The following is a 20315-nucleotide window of genomic DNA, read 5'->3' on the forward strand; positions in this document are numbered from 1 at the left end:
AAGAGGGATGAATGGAGGGAGCGAGAGAACTGCGGATGAATTTCGACCTACTGGGAGGATATTTAACGTTCACTGACGTCTCACAGCACACGGGGCTTTTTTTTCGCATATCCATGTACAAAATTCTTGGATAAAAATTTTTAATATTGAAAAACCGTAAGGTACTGGTATGTAAAAATTGAAGATAATGGTCCGTTATTCTAATATGTAGCAAAACCTTTCTTTTATAGTGTTTCCATCGTTCGCACCGAGCAGTTAAGACTGTCATAGCAAGCCAATGGGGAACGGTGTTGACCGCAAAAACGTTAATAGCCAAGAAAAAGAAAAAGAAAATTCAACCCTGCCAACGGGAGATCTGCCGATATATTTATTGTTAGAGTGAAAGCTTACAATATATGAAGAAATAGCGCTCATAAGCGCTTTACTGTTAAAAATACTTGTGTTTAGAATTGTTGCGTATGGCCTCGATCGGAATGCGGCCGCTGCGGGCGGGATTGGACACCATTGCCTTGTGCTCAGTAGCCGAACGCCAAAAGCACTGAGCCACGGCGGCGGGTCAAGCGCATGACCTTTCGACCGACCTCTGCGTGCCATCCCTCTCACTCCTAACAATGCGTTTTTCTCTGAACTTGAGAGAGAAAAGAAAAAAAAACTTTAATTGACCGCTCAGACAATTCGGGTACGTGTCTGAATTAAGGAGGCAGGTCGCGATGCTGGAATGCTGGGCGGAATGTTGCTGTCAACATCAAGAGCGGCCATAGCGTTTGGAAGAAGGTGGAGCGTCCCAGCTCTTCTGGGAATATGTTAAGAGACGTAGTAGGGAGAGAAGGTTGACTTGAGAGTGACTCAGGGACGCTTCACAAAAACGCCACACAGATAAACCAAATGAACCTCATCATGCAGGGTTCTCTTTCGTTCTGATGTTAAAGTTGGCCTTCATGCGTTTACTATATACAAAAAAATATTCTCTAAGACCAGAAATCATTTCGATTATGCATTTTGCATCCCTACAGCGCTTGCTTTCATTCTACAGGAGTATTATGTAGTACGGTATCCGCTAGCTCCAGCCCATACATGTGGCGCGGCTGTACAGCGCGATATGGTGGATGAGATGCTGATAGAACTGCTTGACTCTGTGGCACTTTTAAAGTTAGATTTAGCGGCTCGATAAGCAGCAAGTCACTAACTGAGGTTGTAATGTACATATACGAGTGAGCGTGGCTGCTTTCCATGGCTCGAGCTAAGCACTGGTCGATATGTGTATGGATGTGTGTAGGGCTCAGTGGTTATGGCGCTCGGCTGCTGACCAGAAAGACGCAGGTTCGATCCCGGTTGCGGTGATCGAATTTCGATGAAAGCGAAGTTCTAGAGGCCCGTGTACTGTTCGATGTCGGTGGACGTTAAAGAAACCCAGGTGGTCGAAATTTCCGGAGCCATTCAGTACGGCGTACCTCATAGCCTGAGTCGCTTTGGGACGTTAAACCCCCATAAACCAAATCAAACCAAAAGTGAAATCGAATTGTGAATTGTGAAATTGTGGGATTTAATGTCCCGACGCGACACATGACCTGGGAGGAGCGCAGTAGTCGAGGTCTACAGATTTATTTAGACCGCCTGGGGTTCTTTAAAGTGCGCTGACATGGCTCAGTACCCGGACGCAAAAGGAGCTCGTGAGCTGAGCGATGTCGGCGCAAGTTAAAGAATCGGTGCAAAAAAACTTCAGGTGACACCTAAACTCCGCCTCAAGGTTATGACGCGATAGCATTAATGGGTGAATTCTCATAAATGCGGAATTGGTCATTCTCTACTCAGCAATCATAGATCACAGGGTTCATACCACTCCTGGCGCAGTGGTCCAGCGGTTAAGCAATGCGGCGCTGCCCTGCGATGGCCGGTGCTGTCATCGGTGGGACTTGTGAGACCCAGGTTGCTATTCCCGAGCAACCTCTCGCGACCAATCATTAGTTGCCACCTGCTCACATTCCGATAGCATGGGGGGCAGGTTTGGATGTCGTCACAAGTTCACGTGATCTGTAGGTGGCAGGCGGGCCACCTGCTTTTTCGCCCACAACACCGACAACACCGACGCCGGATTTTTTGCAGAACGGGAGACTTAACGCTTTCGCGTCAATAGTCAATTTTTTATATGGGTCCAACTTGTCACACTTTCGTGCGTTTCGCTGTGCTTGAGAACAACGAGGACCAGGGCGAACGACAGAAATTAAGGAAGCATTAAAGATCCCCAGGTGGTCGAAATTATTCCGGAGCCCTCCACTACGGCACCTCTCTCTTCCTTTCTTCTTTCACTCCCTCCTTTATCCCTTCCCTTACGGCGCGGTTCAGGTGTCCAACGATATATGAGACAGATACTGCGCCATTTCCTTTCCCTCCAAAACCAATTATTATTATTATTATTATTATTATTATTATTATTATTATTATTATTATTATTATTACTATTATTACTATTATTATTATTATTATTATTATTATTATTATTATTATTATTATTATTATTATTATTATTATTGAGTGCGCATGCTCTGACCGTATTTTTTTATTCTTTTTCATTCGTTTTCATTCTTTAGCTGCTGGCTTAGCTAGGTGTCCTGATAATTGTGTAAGTTTTCTCACCTTTACTGGTGACCATAACCAAACTAAAATATTTTTCTCTTCGAAATAACCACGAGGGTTGAGCGCCATTCTTTACATGTCCTCACATCAGGACCCAAGGGCATGGTGGTTTTGGATAGCGTGCCGCGTAAGTGAAGCTAAGAAAAGTGGTTTCAGAAAATTGTTTTTGAGTTTTATTTAAACTCCCCCTATCCTCTCTTCCTGTCCCCTCACCTCTTTCATTTCATTTCTCCATTCTGCCTGCTGTCCTTTATTTCCGCTGCCCCAGCTCAGGTGCTTCAGTATCGATGGCAGATGCCGGGGCTAGCAAAAATGTTTTCCGTGCTTTTTACTATTATTTTAATAAAAACCCCTTACTAATACTACTTTATTTAAAGTGTGCAATTACACAATAGAGATTTTTATGCGTGTGAGAATGTCCTGATGTGGGTTTGCAGAAGTATAAATTTCAGACCGTGCAGAATTAGTATAGAATGCTAGAAAATGACGCATGTAAAGGAAGACGAAGATCCAGTGGCAAGAGGAGGAAAAGTTGGCTTGCTGCAGGTGGTCGCGTTTTCTTCGTGGATTGCAGAACAGTTAAAATCTTTTTTCTGCTATGCTAGAATAATGAAACTCGCAACAGCAAGGCATCCTGCACGCGAATGAGTGCGGACGCTATGGCTGCACCAACTGCAGAGCAGTGGAATGGCGACGGCGCAAAAATTAAAAAAAAAGAAACAAGCAATGCAAGCTTTTTCGGTTAGGTTAGGTTGGTGACGTGGTGGCTACGTCAAGGGGTGTTCCTGCACTCCGCACCCAATTAGAAAGCAGAAAAACTGGCTGCGCGTTCATTCCAACGAGGAGTGCAAGGAGGAAAGCGCCCGGTAGGTTAAGGGGCGTGATGATCTGACAATTGAGCTACTCTGCGAAGATTGAGGTGCTTTAATTGTAAGCGCGAGGTGATTATCCACGAATAAACGGATTACCCACCAGTTCACGATAATCGATTGCCACTACTGGCTGAAGTGCTTCCACTGAGGCGCATTTTCCGCTACGTCCTTCAATTGTCGCTTGTGCAGGACGCGGACTCTATCACTTGCAAAGCTGACAGCGACTTTGCGGAGCAGTCTACTAGATCAGCATATCTGGGGTCGTGATATGACCGTCATTGAAGTGTTCTTTTCCCTATTCCTGTTCCACAACGCAGGATACTGTTAAAACAGAATCCATCATGTACTTAGGTCGTTTGAAAGCCAAAGAAACGTGCTTTATTTTTACTATCTTTTAAGAGGCATTACCCAATGTTGAAAGAAGATGATCAATCCGGAAGTGAAGGCTTGTACTAGACTCAAGTCACGGACCGCGCTTTCTGCGCACACCGACCAACCGACGACCGACAGTGTCTCGCTGGAATTTCAACGCCCTGATCTCGTGGCTTGGCAAAGACAGCGGCCAAGATTGCGCGAGCCGACCGCTGAACCGCGACGGGGTTTATCCACCGACGCAAGAGAAACAATGAGCGCCGTTGCACCTCCAGCATGTTGATCGATAACGCATTGTCAGTCGACGAGGCAGGCAGGCGCTGTTAACGCCAACCCAGAAACCCACCGGTCGCATTCGTCCCCAGGGTCCTACCCCGTAACGAGCGATCCACGACAGACACCGTGCGAAGCCATTCACGAAGACCGTCGCCACGACAGGCACAGAAGTAAACACTTTCGCAACGGTCTCGCCGATAGCGCGCGCTGCCGTAACCCCGCCGGTGGCTGAGCCTTGTGGAGAGCTGGTCGATACCGAGGAAAGAGTATATGTTGCACGCATCGACGATAGAACCGACGGCAACTTGTGGTCGTGCCGGATAACTCCGGCGGAATCCTCACCGCACTTCCAACCGTACCTGACAAGAAGGCATTGCATCTGGTGCCGTTCTGTGCAGACTGTGTCGAGGACTAACTCCTGGAGCATCAAGTACCACCGCTAGAAGTAGAAGCGATGGACGACGCGGCGATATTCGGTGCGGCCGACTACAGCGTTCTGTGCGCCATGCTGTGCGTCTCGTCGGGAATCGGCCTGTATTTTGCGTGGCGCGACCGCCGGGACCAGTCGAACCAGTCGTTCCTGCTGGGCAACCGACAGCTGGGCCTGTTGCCCGTCTCCCTCTCAATGATGGCCAGCTTGCAGTCGGCAACCACGGTGCTGGGCTACCCCGCCGAGATGTACTACAGGGGAACGCAGTTTTGGGTGGCCATCTTCGGACTGGCCATATCCAACGTCATCGCAGCGGAGGTCTTCCTGCCGGTCTTCTACAGGCTCCAGCTGACCAGTGTGAATTCGGTCAGTGCCCCCCTTCCGCCCCGACCTTAACTTCCCATTATGCTTTTCTTATCTTATCTTTCTGCGTTTGTTACCTCATCTGGCTGATACGTGTACAGTGCAGTGAAGCACGTACGTAAAATTTGAGTGTGCACTGGCAGTCCATTATGTGACGCTATGCGGCCTGCATGCTACGTGCTGTGTTAGAAATAGATGTGCCACACTGCGTGAAATTCTGTATACGACACTGTGTCAGTCGCTATTATAACGGCGAGGTTTCCAAATACAAAACAGCACTGCGTGACTTTTTTTGGGGGCCTCAATAACAATTCTAACTTAGTATAATTTTCGCATAAGAAAGGACGACTTGTTTCGCTCGTTCTAAAAAATAAATGTAATTTTCTCCCACGTATGAGATATTTATCAAACGAATGGCAGCTAATTTGGCTTGTTTTCAGAAGGAGAGCTCTTTTTCTTTTACCCCGAGAAACAGTTCAAAGCCACATGTCCCTTCCCTCAATATCCAGTAATCTGCGCACATCGTTATCGCGGGCGCAGATATCAGTATAAATGGAGCCGTACACGATAAGGTTCAGCGCAAGGCTAACGATTTTCTTGAGTTATCCTGCTGTACATACCGGACGAAACAACGCTCTTGGTGCCGAAAACCTACACGTGAAAGCGAATTAGCATCCGAAAATAGTTTGTCTTCCTAGTATTCGAGAAAGTTCGACTGCTTCGGAATAATCAGTGATCATCGCTTTCTCTAAACTCATTGGCCTCCATCCAAGCTCAGCCATGCGGATACAAAGCAACGCTATACAGCTTCCGCAGAAACTTCGCAATTAAAGAAAAATTCGTCCTGGTCCGGGGTTCGAACCCGGGACCACCGCTTCACCGGTGCAGTCACGCTGCCAACAGCGCTAAGCGGGACGGCTAGCATGTGGTAGGGCGAGAGCGAATTGATCAATAACTCGAAGTGGTAACACTGTTGGTCAAATGTTTAGGGGATGCCAACGAGTAATTGCTGCCTTTTTGACAGCACTTATATATTCTCTTTTGTTCTGGAGAGGTTTCTCTGTATTTTCAAGTTCTGATGACAACACGCTCTGAGCTTTCCCAAAAAGGAAAAAAATGCTGCCTCTATTCAACGGACGTCTAATTTTATCGGATACGCCTGTCTCGAGAAGGCAGTACATTTAGATAATTCTCAAGTAGCCTGTGAATGCGGATAATTTTCTTCGATAACACCTGCCCCTTGATAACGTGCGCACTGTGGGCGTTGTTTCTTCTGTAGCGGTTCACTGAGCCCGCAAATTCTTTCTTTTGCGCTTCTGCCGACTCAGGTCTAGGTGTGGCTAAGGCAGGGCCCAGCAATACGCCAAAACGTTCGCTGTGAAGTTCTAGCCCGGTAAAGGAAAAAAAAGACAAAAATAAAACGATAGTTTGACGTCTTTAATAGTGAATTTATGTAGAATAAAAAAAAATAAAAAGAGACTCTGAGTTGACACAGAAAAGGTCTATACCTCAGAACGGAAAAAAAAGAAAAGGATGGAGAAGTCAAAGTCCTCAAACTATTTTACGCTATTTTTGATGCGTTAGCATTAGACCCCCCATTATGGAAAGATCGGTCTGTCCGTACAAATGATGCCTCAGGTAGTAAATGACAAAGTGTAGAGAGGGAATCTCTTCTCGACTGTCGGTGGAGATGAGGGAGATAGAAAGTGGGCGAGGGAAGATGAAGAGTGGGTGGGAACCGATGGGTGGTGTGTGGGGAAGAGTGGAGAGGGAGACGGCGGGACACACTGCGACTGCTGATTGGATCGGGAGAGTGGAGCAGAAGCACGGCGTGTCACACGCTGATTGGCGGACTGGATCACGCTATCCGCACGCACGGTCTGAACTAGTCTGAACCCTTCAGCGGCAGCGGCTCCTCCATCCGAGGGGAACACTTATGCTAACGCATACTCTGCCTCATCGATCTCATCGATAGCCTACAATTTTTTTCTTCATCCGCACTTCCGAATAACGCATCCTCCACTCCAAAAGACTTGTCTTATCACCACCCCCTCCCCACCTAGTTTCTTGTTCTCTTATCTTGATTCTCTTTCACTTGTGCTTCTATGCGCCTTAAAGTGTCCAAGCTGTACTCTATGATGGACGCCGCATTGGAAGAATCCGGATTCATTTCTACCTCCTGTGTGCTCTTCAATGTGAGCTGGCATCTCGCAGCACATAAACCGTGTTCCTCCTCCATCGAAGTACGGCCATCGCGGCTATGGTTCGAACCCACGACTTGGGCGCAGCAATTGCATTAGCTTCTGAGCCACCGCGACGGGTTTTTCATCTGCTATTTACGTAAAAGTCTTAATAGGAGAGTCGACCGACCGTCAAGTTCTGTTCTTGGTGCTCCATTCGGAATCACGTTTTTCTTTTTTTTTCACAGTGAATAGCACGAAGAACTGTTGATTGGTTATCCGGATCCTCATCAAACGCGGCTGATTATGGGTCCATTACAAATTTAGAAAGTTTGAAGGTCTCGCCTTCCAGGGAACGGCGTCAGTAGTGGTATGAAGACACCCCGCGGTCTATGAATGTGATTGAGAGGGTACTGTCGTCATCAGCACCACATGACCACCAGTGGCCCGATTATAGCGCACTGCTAAATTTGAAAACTGAGGACTCCCAAAAAATTTGGAAGGGGGCCCACCCGGAAAATGTATTAAGGTGGTTTCTTCGAGATCAGTGGGGGAACTAAGGTGGATTAGTGAGTCGGAGTAGTATAATCCACATGCTAATCCAATGGAAGGTACTCGAACGTTCTAGAAAGTGATTACTCATGCATAACATATAAGGACAATGGAACCGGCTGCGGAATGTAGCCGGCCCAGTTGGTTCATGATTATTGGCAGAGCAGCGCTCAGGGGAACAGGACACAGCTGCATTTGAGCCTTCTTGTCTGTGACCTGTTACCCTATTCGCTTTTTTGCCAGGAACCGGTTACAACCGGAGTTTTGGCGAGAAAATTACAAGAAGAACAGCAGACACTCATTGTGGACGCCATAGCAGGCAACCCAAATGCTGTCGCATTTTCTTATTTAAAAGAGAGAAAGGAATTTTAATGAGATGAAAAAAAGCTGAGGTCGGCCGGTTAACAATTGCGCTCAAGTTTTTGATCAGGTATTAACACTTGATTATATGTTACATGAGTAAAAAGCAGTACAGAAGGAGATCCTGAAGTTAGACTGTCAGGGGGACCTCCTGTTGCAATGCGCATAAGAATAATTCCGTATGTCAGGCAGCATATAGCGAAAATATAGTGGAAGCGCAAAAAGTAACTCAGCTTTGCATACAAAAACACAGTAACTATACAAATTCTAGCCTTAAAGAACATCGCGGCGTTACAGTTACAAATCAACCATCTGCACCAAGAAAATAAGGCGAAAAGGAAATAATAGAAAACGCAAAAAAATGAACAAAGTACACGAGGCAAGATACGAAGTAATTATGAAAATGAAGAAAATTTAACCGGTAAAGAAAGGAAAAAGACCAAAAAACTAACGTAGAAATTATAAGAGTGGACAAGAAATGATTAACAACGTATTTCACAATGACTTCCTTAATGAGATTGCAGAGAAATAAACCGTGTGTTTTTCATAATTAGTGCTGATTATCGGTAGAAGCAGATTATTATGTTCAGAAAATCTGGCGTTGTTTGGATTATATAGTCATGGTGAGTCAAAAGTATTGAGATTACTGTCATTTTTATGAACGCGAAGAATAATTAAAGCTAACTTGTGGTTAAGTTCGAGTGACAATGGTAGAATGCCAAGGTTATAGCACAAATGTGCAGCGGAAACTGTAGGGTGACTAATTACGTTAAGCCGTATGGTTTGGTCATGAGCCTGATGAAGACAGTGTACTTGTATGAAGTACGTGTTACCTCACGATGATAAAAATCTGAGGTGACTGTTTAAAAGAGTAGTGCATTGAGCGAATAATTTATGCCTAAAACTAATGCCAAGTTTTAATTAGTACGTGGGTGCAAAACGCATCTGAGCCGTCCTACTGTCACCTTTCGTAGTGATGCATATGAATGAGTTATGGAGTGTTCGTGATAATTATTCCATGTGCTAAAATGGTGCTTTTGTAATTGCGTGTAAGGTTCATATGCAAAGCGCTTAGTTTTGTAAAGAGGGTTGTAGAGGGTGTATCTCTACGTGCAGATTGCAATACTCTAATATCCGTCTTCTGTAGAACGCTCCAGAAGAAGCCTATTGGTGTAGATGCCTTTGGAGAACCCTCTAATGGTAATTTTATTTCGGCAGCAGGTGAATGTGGGAGTGTCTCATTGCGGCTTACTACTACTACGCTGTTCCCATGTGCCACGATGTACGCAATTCAACCATCGATATAAAAAGTGTGGCATGACCAACGTGGTAATAAGCAGGGTAGGTCCAATGTTTAGGAGAATCCCCCCAAGGAGGAGTGGGGATGGATGCGGTGTAGAGCTTCTGATGAAGCTGTATATGCATAGCTTTCCCCTGTAGCCGTATGGCTGCGCTTGAGTGTGTACTAAGAGTAATTACTCACCCATTAATGAGCAGGTTAAGGGCAGTAATATGCATGACTGTCCGTGGAGCGCCTACATGGCCGCGAGATGACAGAACGATGCCTGCACATTTTTAGACAGTAGATACATTTAGCATATAACTGTGACGTAATAGCGTGGGCGTATACCTAATAAACCGGCTGCCTGTGCACATGCGTAGTGGCCGCCAGGTGGAGTCGCACACCAGTCGCGACTCTAGTCGCGTTTGCGTTTGCGCATGCGCTGTACGCTCCCGGCAAGTCCGGTACGCTAGTCTCTTATGTGTGCAAAATATCTATAACACCCCACGCTGCATTCGTCGTCTGGGTAGCGTACACCCGGGTAAACACGCCTGCACTTTTTGAGCGAGGCTTCTGGCGAGCGCTAAAGGCACCGGGAAAGCTTGAAGCGGCGCCAAATTGAAACAGCCACTCCTCCACAAACACGCACGCAGCGACGAACGTCGGAATGTCAACGTCGCGCTCGCCTCGCCGCATAGAGAAGTGCGGGCGAAAGGGAGGAACAGCGCTGAGAGGAACGAGTGTGTCTGCCCCATTGAGCAATGATGCCACCTGTGGCGGCGGTGGAGGACGACTTTCCTGTTTCACAGCTTGGGCGGCGCGTGGCCTGGCACGGGACGGATCGGAGGAAGTCCGCAGAAGTGTTTGTCCTTTCTCCTAATTGGCGTGCACGCCTCAATGCTCGCTGACCGTCGTTTTGTCACCGTGTTCTTTCTTGGTAGCGGCAATAACATCGTTTACATTTCCTCGGGGCGTCGACGCGGCCGCTCTGAGTTGTCCCTAAGGCGCTGTCACGCACATGAGGCAGTAGGCAGGTATGCACGAAGCAGGCTTAAGCACGTGTAGCCCCAGAGAAAGGCAGGCAGTGGTGCACTGCCTCGCATTAACACGATCCACCGCGTCGTCTTGGGGCACCGGTGGGTCACGTTGGGTAGTCACGCTGTGCGCTCGTGAATACTGAGTCGCGCGATGAAGCCGTGGGACAGTTCGGTTTTCTCATAGAGTCTGCTAAATTCACTCCAATACCAGGTCGCTATGCCATGGGTTGGCGATTTCATCAAGTTGGCTCCGAAAATCGCTGCCACCGTGAACGTGTCAATTGCATTGATTTCAAATCATTGATTACTACTGTGGTATTTTCTTAAATATTCCACATCTTTTTTTTGGTAGGCTTAGAACATGAGCTGTCCCTTTCTTCCGAAAATCAGATCATTATGATCGTCATTTGCGTCGTCGTCTGGTTGCATCAGGTATTCGATGACTGCACTGGTAGGTGCACCGGGCCGAGTTGAGGAGCCGCAGGTTGAATAGCTCAAGATATACAAACTATCGCGTCATCTTCTCATGAAAGAAAAGGGGCATAAACCTACAGGTTCACATAACAGCATGAAATTTGTGGTCGATTTAAATGTTAATCAGCAAAAATATACATATGAACTACTACCTGTTCACGCCACAAATTTGTGAGTGGGTGCGATCATAAAAAAGTAAAATAGTAGGGCGTGTGTCAAAAGGAATTTCAAAAGAAAAGTAGGGAAGGTAAAAAATATAATTAAATTGATCGACATCAGAGAATTCGCACTGAATGAACCGTACCCCAGTCAGTGGCGTTTGAATCGTTATAATGCTGAGCAATTTTTTGTAGCATCCTTCTTATGGCTGCTTTACGGAGCTGCCCTTGTAAAAGTGGTCAATACACAGTCTGTACACATCTTATTGACTCTGTTGCCGTCCTATATATATATTTACTTTTATCTATATATTCACAGTCTATAGACAAACGCGTGCTAAATGTGTATGTGCATAAATCTTTAGATTTTGATAGACCTTCTATAGGATTTGTATTGCTTATAGACTATACTTGCCTATAGACAGTCTATCGAATTTATAAGCAAATGTCTATGGACAGCATATAGACGGTCTAAAGAAAATTTTGTAAGGGTGCAGCCGTTCATTTGAAGCATCTTTCTTCTTGTCAATACTTATGGATTTTTCCTAGCGGCCAGCAATACATAAAACCCAAGATGAAACTCGACATGAACTATACAGACAGTGTTTTTGTATTATTACATGTAATGTTTTCTCATGATGTTCCGTACGTTTGCATAGAATGTGCATAATATTTTGATACTATTTCACATGATAACACAAAACACAAAAAGTGCCCCATTTTTTAACTCGTGGTCCTGCTTCTTTTTTTCCGCATGGCGTAGTATCTGGAGAGGAGGTTTTGCTCCAACGCCGTACGGCTCCTGGGTTCGCTTACGTTCATCGTGAACACGGTGGGTAACACAATGTGATCAATCGCGAATAACGAAATTAGCCGTGCCTTAATTAGCGAGCGGAAAGCCCGATTTTTAAATTTTCGGTAGATGACTAAAATTATGGGTGCGCGAATATTCGAAAATTTCTTCTGGTTTGGTTTGGTTTATGGAGGTTTAACGTCCCAAAGCGAGTCAGGCTATGAGAGACGCCGTAGTGAAGGGCTCCGGAAATTTGGACCACCTGGGGTTCTTTAACGTGCACTGACATCGCACAGTACACGGGCCTCTAGAATTTCGCCTCCATCGAAATTCGACCGCCGCGGCCGGGATCGAACCCGCGTCTTTGGGGCCAGCAGCCGAGCGCCATAACCACTCAGCCACCGCAGCGGCTAAAAAAAAAAATTCTTCTATTCGATGAACGAATCAAGAAGTGCTAGTTCAAAATTATTCCAAACGAATCGAAATCTCTTAAGTTTTAGAATAGTTTACGAATAATTGAAACAGAGTTTGTAATTGGACACACCGTAGTGTTTTCCTACGAATGTTTCAAAAGAAGGGCCCACTCAGACGCCGCAGAGCGTGCCGCCGCTATCGGTGCACACGGAAAGTAGGGTTCAGCGCCGCGGCGCGGTCGATTTGTGTGGCGGCGTCCACAATGTTCATACACATTGCCTCCGAGATTGGGTGACGAGAAAGGGTTAGCCAGGTTTCGCAAACCCTGCCTACATACCCGATCAGGGACCATAGCTCAAACCCTGGTCCACCTCCTCAGCCGATATTTGGGGCTAGTTAGTTTGCTGTCGTCATCAGTAACAAAATGTAATTATCCTTTTCGTATGGCATGGCGGTCATTGAGCTCATATATTGACATCATTTAGCGTCTCCCCTAGTGGAGATCGGTGCTGCGTCTTTTGACACCTACACCTTTAATTTCACGACTTACGGTACCGCCGCCAGCTCTTCCCTGCTTGCCATGAATATTCGTTTTGTACGAGTAATCGCGCACTTGGCGAACAATCCCACAAACGTTTGATTAGCATTCGGTTCGGTCCTCTCACTATTCTAGTCATATCCGATTTGGTTTTTAACTGCACTCTTCTTATTCGATTCAGCAACAAATCGGTCCTATTCCTATGCGCTATTCGCACACACTTACAAAAAAATGCTTCCGACGCCGTTAACATCCACAAAAGGAACCTCGAGCAACAAGAATGACATAAAAATTTTAAATTTGGATGATCGCTTCTTACCACGAGTAACTTCATTTTTCTCGTAGGTTTCACCCATTATTCAATTTCAACGATACTGGCATAGTTCACAACACCCGCGTCAGAACCGCTCCCAGTCGATAAATTTGATAAATGGACGTCGTGGGAGGTTTTGACTCGCGATAACGGGCATAATTGCTCTATCTGTCTACTAAACGCGAATTGGCACGATAACACAAAGCGGGCACGAGATAAGTATGGATTAAATGAGATTTTCTGAAATGCATTTTCTCTAGTACGCCACTAGATGTGCGTTCTCCTTTCTTTGCTAGATCCTATATATGGGAGTAGTGCTGTACGGGCCGTCGTTGGCTTTAGAATCAGGTAAGCTATGTCTTCTTATCTCTGCACAGATGATAGCAAAAATATGACTAGAAACCAGCTAAGTGGTGCTGTTATGACGTACTGCAAAGTAACGAAAGAGCTAAGATTAAACATAACTTTTTAGCCGTATAGATATGATCGCAACTTGATATAACTAAATGCGTTCACAGCCGATTGATGTCGTGCATGGCAGCTGGGCTTTCAACACTGAGGAACCACTCAGCACCTATTATCGAATTCCTGCGGCTGATAAGCCTCGTAACAACACAGTACGTTAATGCCATGAAGAGATGCAAAGAAAATTAGTTGTACTACCTCGATGGAAAGAAACGCGAACAACCCGGCGCCAACACGCCCGGCTGTTGTAATTTATTTTCATCGCGCTTTTACCTGGGTGATACGAAAAAGACATTAGAGTCGTCCTAGAATCTATCATGGACGAGTCTAACGTATTTTTGCTATCACCGAAGTAAAAGCGCGGTAAAAAAAAAAATTGAAACAGCGGTGCGTGTTGGCGCTGGCTTGTTCGCGTTTCTTTCCGTCGAGGTAGTACTCGTAATTAAGCAACGGCTCGTTCATGATTAAACTGCGCGAAAGAAACGGGGATAAAGACATGAAAACACGTACACACGTACAAACAGAGCTGCGCTCTGTGTGTGTACGTGTTTTTTTGTCTTTGTCTGCGCTCTGTGTGTGTACGTTCTTTCTTGTATTTGTCCCCGTTTCTTTCGCGCAGTTTAATCATGAACGAGAAGCACCAACTAGTCCGCCAGAAAACCATTCTTAAGCAGCGGCGTCGGTTAAGTGCGTTTAACACTTAACTTTCAAGAAACGGTGGCACTCCAGCACATTTCCGGGGCAGGTGGCGTTGCTACCCGACAGGAGGACTCTGTGAACGCTATTGGCTGACATCTGTATATGGTATTTGTGCTATATAATATGAAAAACGCTCAGTTCTATAGAGACACTTGTCATGACACAGTCCTTTCTGTCTTTGTTTCATTTTTCAAGTCACCGGTTTCCCTGTGTGGTCTTCAATTGTGGTCATCGGTTTGATCTGCACCTTATACACTGCACTGGTGAGGACGCCTGGTTGTCTCCACACTGCGAACGACAAAAAGAGACCGCCTGCTTGGACGACGGCATACCTCACTTGTAGATGAGATGGCATTGGCTCGAAGTAGATTTCATTTGTAGGTTTTTAACTAAACTTAGAAGTGGTGTTCGTGATTCTGTGATGGGACGGATATAAGAGGCTTGTCACAAATCACGGGACATGGAGCGTTTCTTCTGTAATCGTGACCATGCTGCAACCGTTAGCAATCCTTTCGACACATGGCCCCATTTAGCGGTCTTTAATTTGCAGCGGTTTAACGAAGGCGTTTTTTTAGGACTCTTAAGTCAAGTAGCCTCAACCATTTAAGTACAAATTAAGATTTATAGTTTGTATTGCGACTTTGCCGAGCATATTTGGCGCATGTTCAACTAACGGCTCATCACTGCGGGCTTAAAAAAAACGAGCAAGAGAAACGCCGATGAGCTTGGGTATTTAGGGTTGTCTTCACTTTATTGTTGACTCTGAACTTTTTCTGTCAGAATATAGCCTCTTTTCATTTCGCCGGGTTGCGGATGCCTACGTACAGTAGGGAGTGTCAGAGCAGCCGCATGATACACATCAAACCATTTATAGTGGTGCGTCGGCGGACCTTTTGCAGGGAGGAATGAAGGCCGTGGTGTGGACGGATGCCTTCCAGATGACCATCATGCTAGGAGGCATGCTCAATGTCGTCATATGGGTGAGCGATATCCTGTGTATGACTGTAATCCGGAAACATTTAAAACGGCGATTAATACAGCAGGCTAAGGCAAAGTAGCCTTAACGATAGGTATTGCAATTAACTAGGTGTGTGGTGAGCTTGGAAAGAAGAGAGAGGGAGAGAAAAAAGGAAATGCTATGGCTAGAACTGTACTTTTCGCTTTCCGCACTAGCGAGCTCGTACACTTTTGACCTAATTCTGAGCCCCGCCGCGGTGGCTTAGTGGTTAGGGCGCTCGACTACTGATCCGGAGTTCCCGGGTTCGAACCCGACCGCGATGGCTGCGTTTTTATTGAGTAAAAACGCTAAGGCGCCCGTGTGCTGTGCGATGTCAGTGCACGTTAAAGATCCCCAGGTGGTCGAAATTATTCCGGAGCCCTCCACTACGGCACCTCTTCTTCCTTTCTTCTTTCACTCCTTCCTTTATCCCTTCCCTTACGGCGCGGTTCAGGTGTCCAACGATATATGAGACAGATACTGCGCGATTTCCTTTCCCCCAAAACCAATTATTATTACTACCTAATTCAGAAGCATGTTTTCGCCGAGCGCCTTTAGTTTCCTCTTTTCTCTTTTCCTTCGTTGCTTTCGTACTATTCCAGCAGATGTGTGCAAAATGCTGCATTGAATGCTTGCTTTTTTTTGTTGTTGTGTTGATCGAGGTTGTTGAAAGCCAATGGTGGGGTTAACCTTGCGATTATACTGCCGGCAATTTCTCCTAGCGACGCTTAAGTATTCATTAAATGCAGTAGTTCTTCCTAGCAGACCTGCGCCGCCTGTTCGTATTCAGCGAATGTCCTGACATCGTTTGAATGTTTCTGTAACCTTCTGCGATCAACCGCAGGGCGCAGCAAAGGTCGGTGGAATCGCCGAGGTGTGGACAATCGCTGCCGACAGAGGTCGCTTGCAGTTCCTGAAGTGAGTGAGTGCGCCGCACTGCACGCGGTGTTCATTCTGCGGTAGCTGGGTCTCGCTCCTGCACAGGAATTTGAATCCTGAAAACAATGTGGTGAATGCTGAACTGTTTCATGACTCAGCAGTTGTGCGGGATATCATATGCCATATACGATGTTTTCATCACCAGCCTTAGTGCGTTCACTGCAGGACAAAGGCTTCTCCATTATCTCTACAGTTAACCCTGTTCTAATACAAGGCTTTAGGGGGCTGAAAATTGAAACATCGCGCGAATTTTAAATCACAAATAAAGACCGTATACTACGCTCTGATGCGTCCAGACTTGTCCTGAGACATCACCGCTAGTGAAAGCAGCGGAAAATTGGTTCCTTCTTCGACTAGAAAGTTGAAAATTACACTTGGTAACGTCGAAAACGAACTGTTTTTCTTTTGTCAGATCACGCGTACAGATTGCGTATTCATTTATAGAAGACATTTTTTAACAACAGTAAGCTACCCGCTCTTGAATGCAACCTCTAAGCTCTGTGCAGATCGCGGCCATGACAACCTGGGTGAAAAAAAGAAATGAAGAAGCACAACTAGACTGCGTTTAATGCGGTGTGCGCTATGAACAGACAGCGTGTCGCTTTCCGAATTAGTGTTGTCCCAGTGTCCACTTCAAAACAGAGCGACTTCCTCTGTGCGCTGACTGCCGCGTCGTTCAGCACGCAGTTGGACGTGCACCACACCAACTCGCTGTGGACCGTGCTGCTCGGGACAACATTCGTGTGGCTTGCATCGTACGGCACCAGTCAGACGCAAGTGCAGCGATTCTGCAGCGTCTCCAGCTTGAGGAAGGCTAAAGCGTGAGTCAATACGCGTCCATATTTTAACGGCGGCAGCTTTCACATGCTTCATGGGTATTAAAAAGTAAGCGGCATCCGAAAGGCCCCGCCACAGTTGACTGGTGGTGTTTGTATAGTAGAGATAACATTTAACGCCGAATAAAAGACGTGCGTTTGAGGATGTGACATACTACGCACAACATGCTCTTCGTAAGTTTGATGGAGACTTGGTGAGCGTATTAATACAAATATGCTGGCGCGGACTTGTAAGTCGATCGCACGAAGCGGGGTCCGTGGGAGTGTGAGGTTATCTGGGCGGGTCCTCCTCGCCGAGACGCTGTTATAGCTTTAAATTTATCCGCGGCAAACTGCAAAACCGCATAACATGCACGAGGTGGAGGCCTAGTAGCTGCCGAATATAGCACCTGTACGCACCAAAATTCGCGTTTATATTATTAAATAAGATTAAAATTAAAAATTTAAGATGAGATTAAAAACAATGAGCATATGGGACTGTGTATCGCCGATCTTTAGTTTGCATCGGGGGATGGGAAGGGCGCACTCATATGTTTCCGTGCTTTGTGGGTAGATGCGAGACCCAACGTGAACTGAGAGCAGTGAGAGATTTATTGGGTTAAATAAAAAAAGAGGCAGCGGTACAAATCGTTTCAGTAGTAAATGGAACGATCAGCAACAAATGAAGCGCGCGAAAAAGACCACGGACAGCAAAATGAGAAGCTCTTAGATGTGGGAACGTCAATGCTAGCGGACGGTAATTTCACTTCGAATGTGTGAAGACTGTCTTTTAGATCAACCTGACCTGTATTTCTTTTCCGGGAACTAACATGTTGGCGTTTTTGTGTTGGCACTTCAGTTCTCCTGTTCGCGTTTCATTTGTCGCTGGTAGTATGTACATGGTCCCGCAACCAAAGTTGTAATGCGTCCGGCATACTGTAAATTTAGGAAAACACTTTATGCTGACAAACAAACGAGGCATTGAAATGTTCACTGACAGGTACCATATGCGGGCTGAAGTCGCACGTCAATGAACTCGTATATTCGAATCGTGTTCCACGCACTTTCGACGCCGTTTGTATGTGAGGTCTGGATGCGTGATGAATGCCTACAACGTTCATGACAAACTGGTTTGAGATAGACAGCGCGAAGCGGTAAGCGGAAATAAGATTTTATAGAATAAAAGAGAATGTTGCACTAAACTGCTCCTGTTTATAATTTGTTCTTTACACATTAATACACGCCTTATGTGTTCTGTACGGTAAATGAAAACAGGGCACACGATTTTCATGTTGCGTTATCTGCTAAGTTATTTTGAGATTTATTCTTAAGAAAAAATTATTTGCCCGTTTAACTCTGCAGCGTGGGCGTTGAAACACAGGTGCGATTCTTATGCTGGCTGCACATCTTTCGAGGCCAACCTTTTCTTTTTTTTTCTTGCAGCGCTATTTACATAAACATCCCGGGTGTCATGATGAACATCAGCCTAAGCTGCCTAGCCGGACTGGTTATCTTCGCTCACTACGCCGACTGCGACCCCGTGAAGGTGGGCAAGATATCCAGTCCTGATCAGGTGAGTACGTGCATTCGACAGCTACTCCGGTTGGACCAGGGTTCTGCTTGTGAGCAGTGTAACATTAGTGGCTCGGTAGCCGACAGCGCAGTCCTCAGTAATCTGGACAGAAACATCAGAAGCCGGCCGCCTACTGTCATGACACCCATTCATGACACCCACTCATGACACCCATTCGTGACGCCCGTTCATGACGTCATTGGTTGGAGGACCTCCTGTGAGTGGAATAATAATAATAATAATAATAATAATAATAATAATAATAATAATAATAATAATAATAATAATAATAATAATAATAATAATAATAATAATAATAATAATAATAATAATAATAATAATAATAATAATAATAATAATAATAATAATAATCAATCAATCAATCAATCAATCTTTATTTTTTCGGTGCCCAGGAACAACCCAAAGGTCTTGGTGCAGGTACACCATTCACACGCACAAAATGTACATTTATTTCACTACAAAGGAAGACACTCAGGGGAGGTAATGCAGCAGTCAAGGCGATAGAAAAAAAAGACGCATAAACTAGGCACGACAGCAAGCATGAAACAAAAAAGCGAGAACAAGGAAACAGCGAGAACAGCGGTAAATGAAAACAGCTAGAACAGGCAACAGACATATAAATAACTAAAAAAACAATAAACAAAGAGAATGAACACAAGAACGACCGATAACAGCCAAGTACAGCATATATCAAAATACAAACAAGAATAAAGCCAATACTAATATGAACGAATAAGAGATCTCTGAAATACAAGCTAGAAATACAATCATACACAATAAGAAATGTAATTAGTGAACGCGTTACAGACAATCAGGCGTGAGTACACAGTATTAAAGAAATAATATTAATGAAAACAAGTACACGTGATGTACAATTAAGGAGAGAAAAAAACAATATAATACCGGTGCAAACGCACAAGTGTAGTAAAGACAAAATGCATGAAAGGGGAAGTTATGTATGAGAAAAAGAGTGCTCAAAAAGGAACGTCACGGACATTCAATATAAAGAAAGGGAGAGAATTTTCGAATATATCAAGGTGAGGACAAAGAGAATTAAACAACTTTTGCATTCTGTCCAGAGGGGAGAGGGAGTGCAGGAGCGCAGAAACTTGAAATGGTCTGAATTCCCTTATGCTCTTTCGCGGTACACGCAAAAGGATACGCGCTAGGAGCTGAGGGCATAGAATGTGACCATGAAGAAGTTTATACAAGAAAATTATATCTGCCCTCACGCGACGGCAGCTAAGAGAAGGAAGCTGCAGTGAGTTACTCCGTCTGGGATGAGAGCTAGAAGTTTTGCAAGAAAACCGATGTTGAAATATGCGTAAAAACTTTATCTGAACTCTGTCGATTTTTTCACAGTTCGACTGGCAAGTGCCGCTCCAAACAACAGACGCATATTCCAAAAGCGGCAAGCATATGGAGAGGTAGAGCTTTAAGAAAGGGAGTTGGGATCGAAACTCTCTCGAAAGCCTGCAGATGAAGCCGAGTGTACGCATAGCCCGTAGAGCAATGCGTTTTGTATGAGAGGAGAAGCTGAGGCTACGGTCGAAAAGTACGCCGAGGTCATTAATTTCATCAACCCTGGGCAGCGGCCTACCATTCACAGAATAAGAGTAGAGAAGACTGTGCGTTTTACGCGTAAATGAGACAACCTTGGTTTTAGATGAATTGAGAGTGAGCCCATTCTTCAAGCACCAATCAGAGAAGGCAGATATGTCCGATTGCAATGACAAGCAATCATGAAGAGTATGTATT

The 20315-nt window shown here is 45.3% G+C and overlaps 1 protein-coding gene across 2 annotated transcripts in view; it reads left to right on the plus strand.

Annotated features, from left to right (window-relative positions):
- Positions 1-4180: 4180 nt before the first annotated feature.
- The window catches only part of LOC144093438 (sodium-coupled monocarboxylate transporter 1-like), a 28601-nt gene continuing 12466 nt past the window's right edge, over positions 4181-20315 (plus strand). The window contains exons 1-8 of one of the 2 annotated variants that reach the window (XR_013306272.1): positions 4181-4950; positions 11754-11822; positions 13345-13396; positions 14408-14475; positions 15112-15192; positions 16054-16127; positions 16829-16969; positions 18407-18536. Coding sequence is in view for 1 of the 2 variants with exons in the window: in XM_077626810.1 (XP_077482936.1) it covers positions 4609-4950; positions 11754-11822; positions 13345-13396; positions 14408-14475; positions 15112-15192; positions 16054-16127; positions 16829-16969; positions 18407-18536 (957 nt within the window). In the remaining variant the exon portion in view is untranslated. The remainder of the gene's footprint in view (positions 4951-11753; positions 11823-13344; positions 13397-14407; positions 14476-15111; positions 15193-16053; positions 16128-16828; positions 16970-18406; positions 18537-20315) is intronic. The other variant, XM_077626810.1, reaches the window with a different exon arrangement.

Source organism: Amblyomma americanum, chromosome 6 (assembly GCF_052857255.1).
Source record: "Amblyomma americanum isolate KBUSLIRL-KWMA chromosome 6, ASM5285725v1, whole genome shotgun sequence".
Taxonomy (NCBI): domain Eukaryota; kingdom Metazoa; phylum Arthropoda; class Arachnida; order Ixodida; family Ixodidae; genus Amblyomma; species Amblyomma americanum.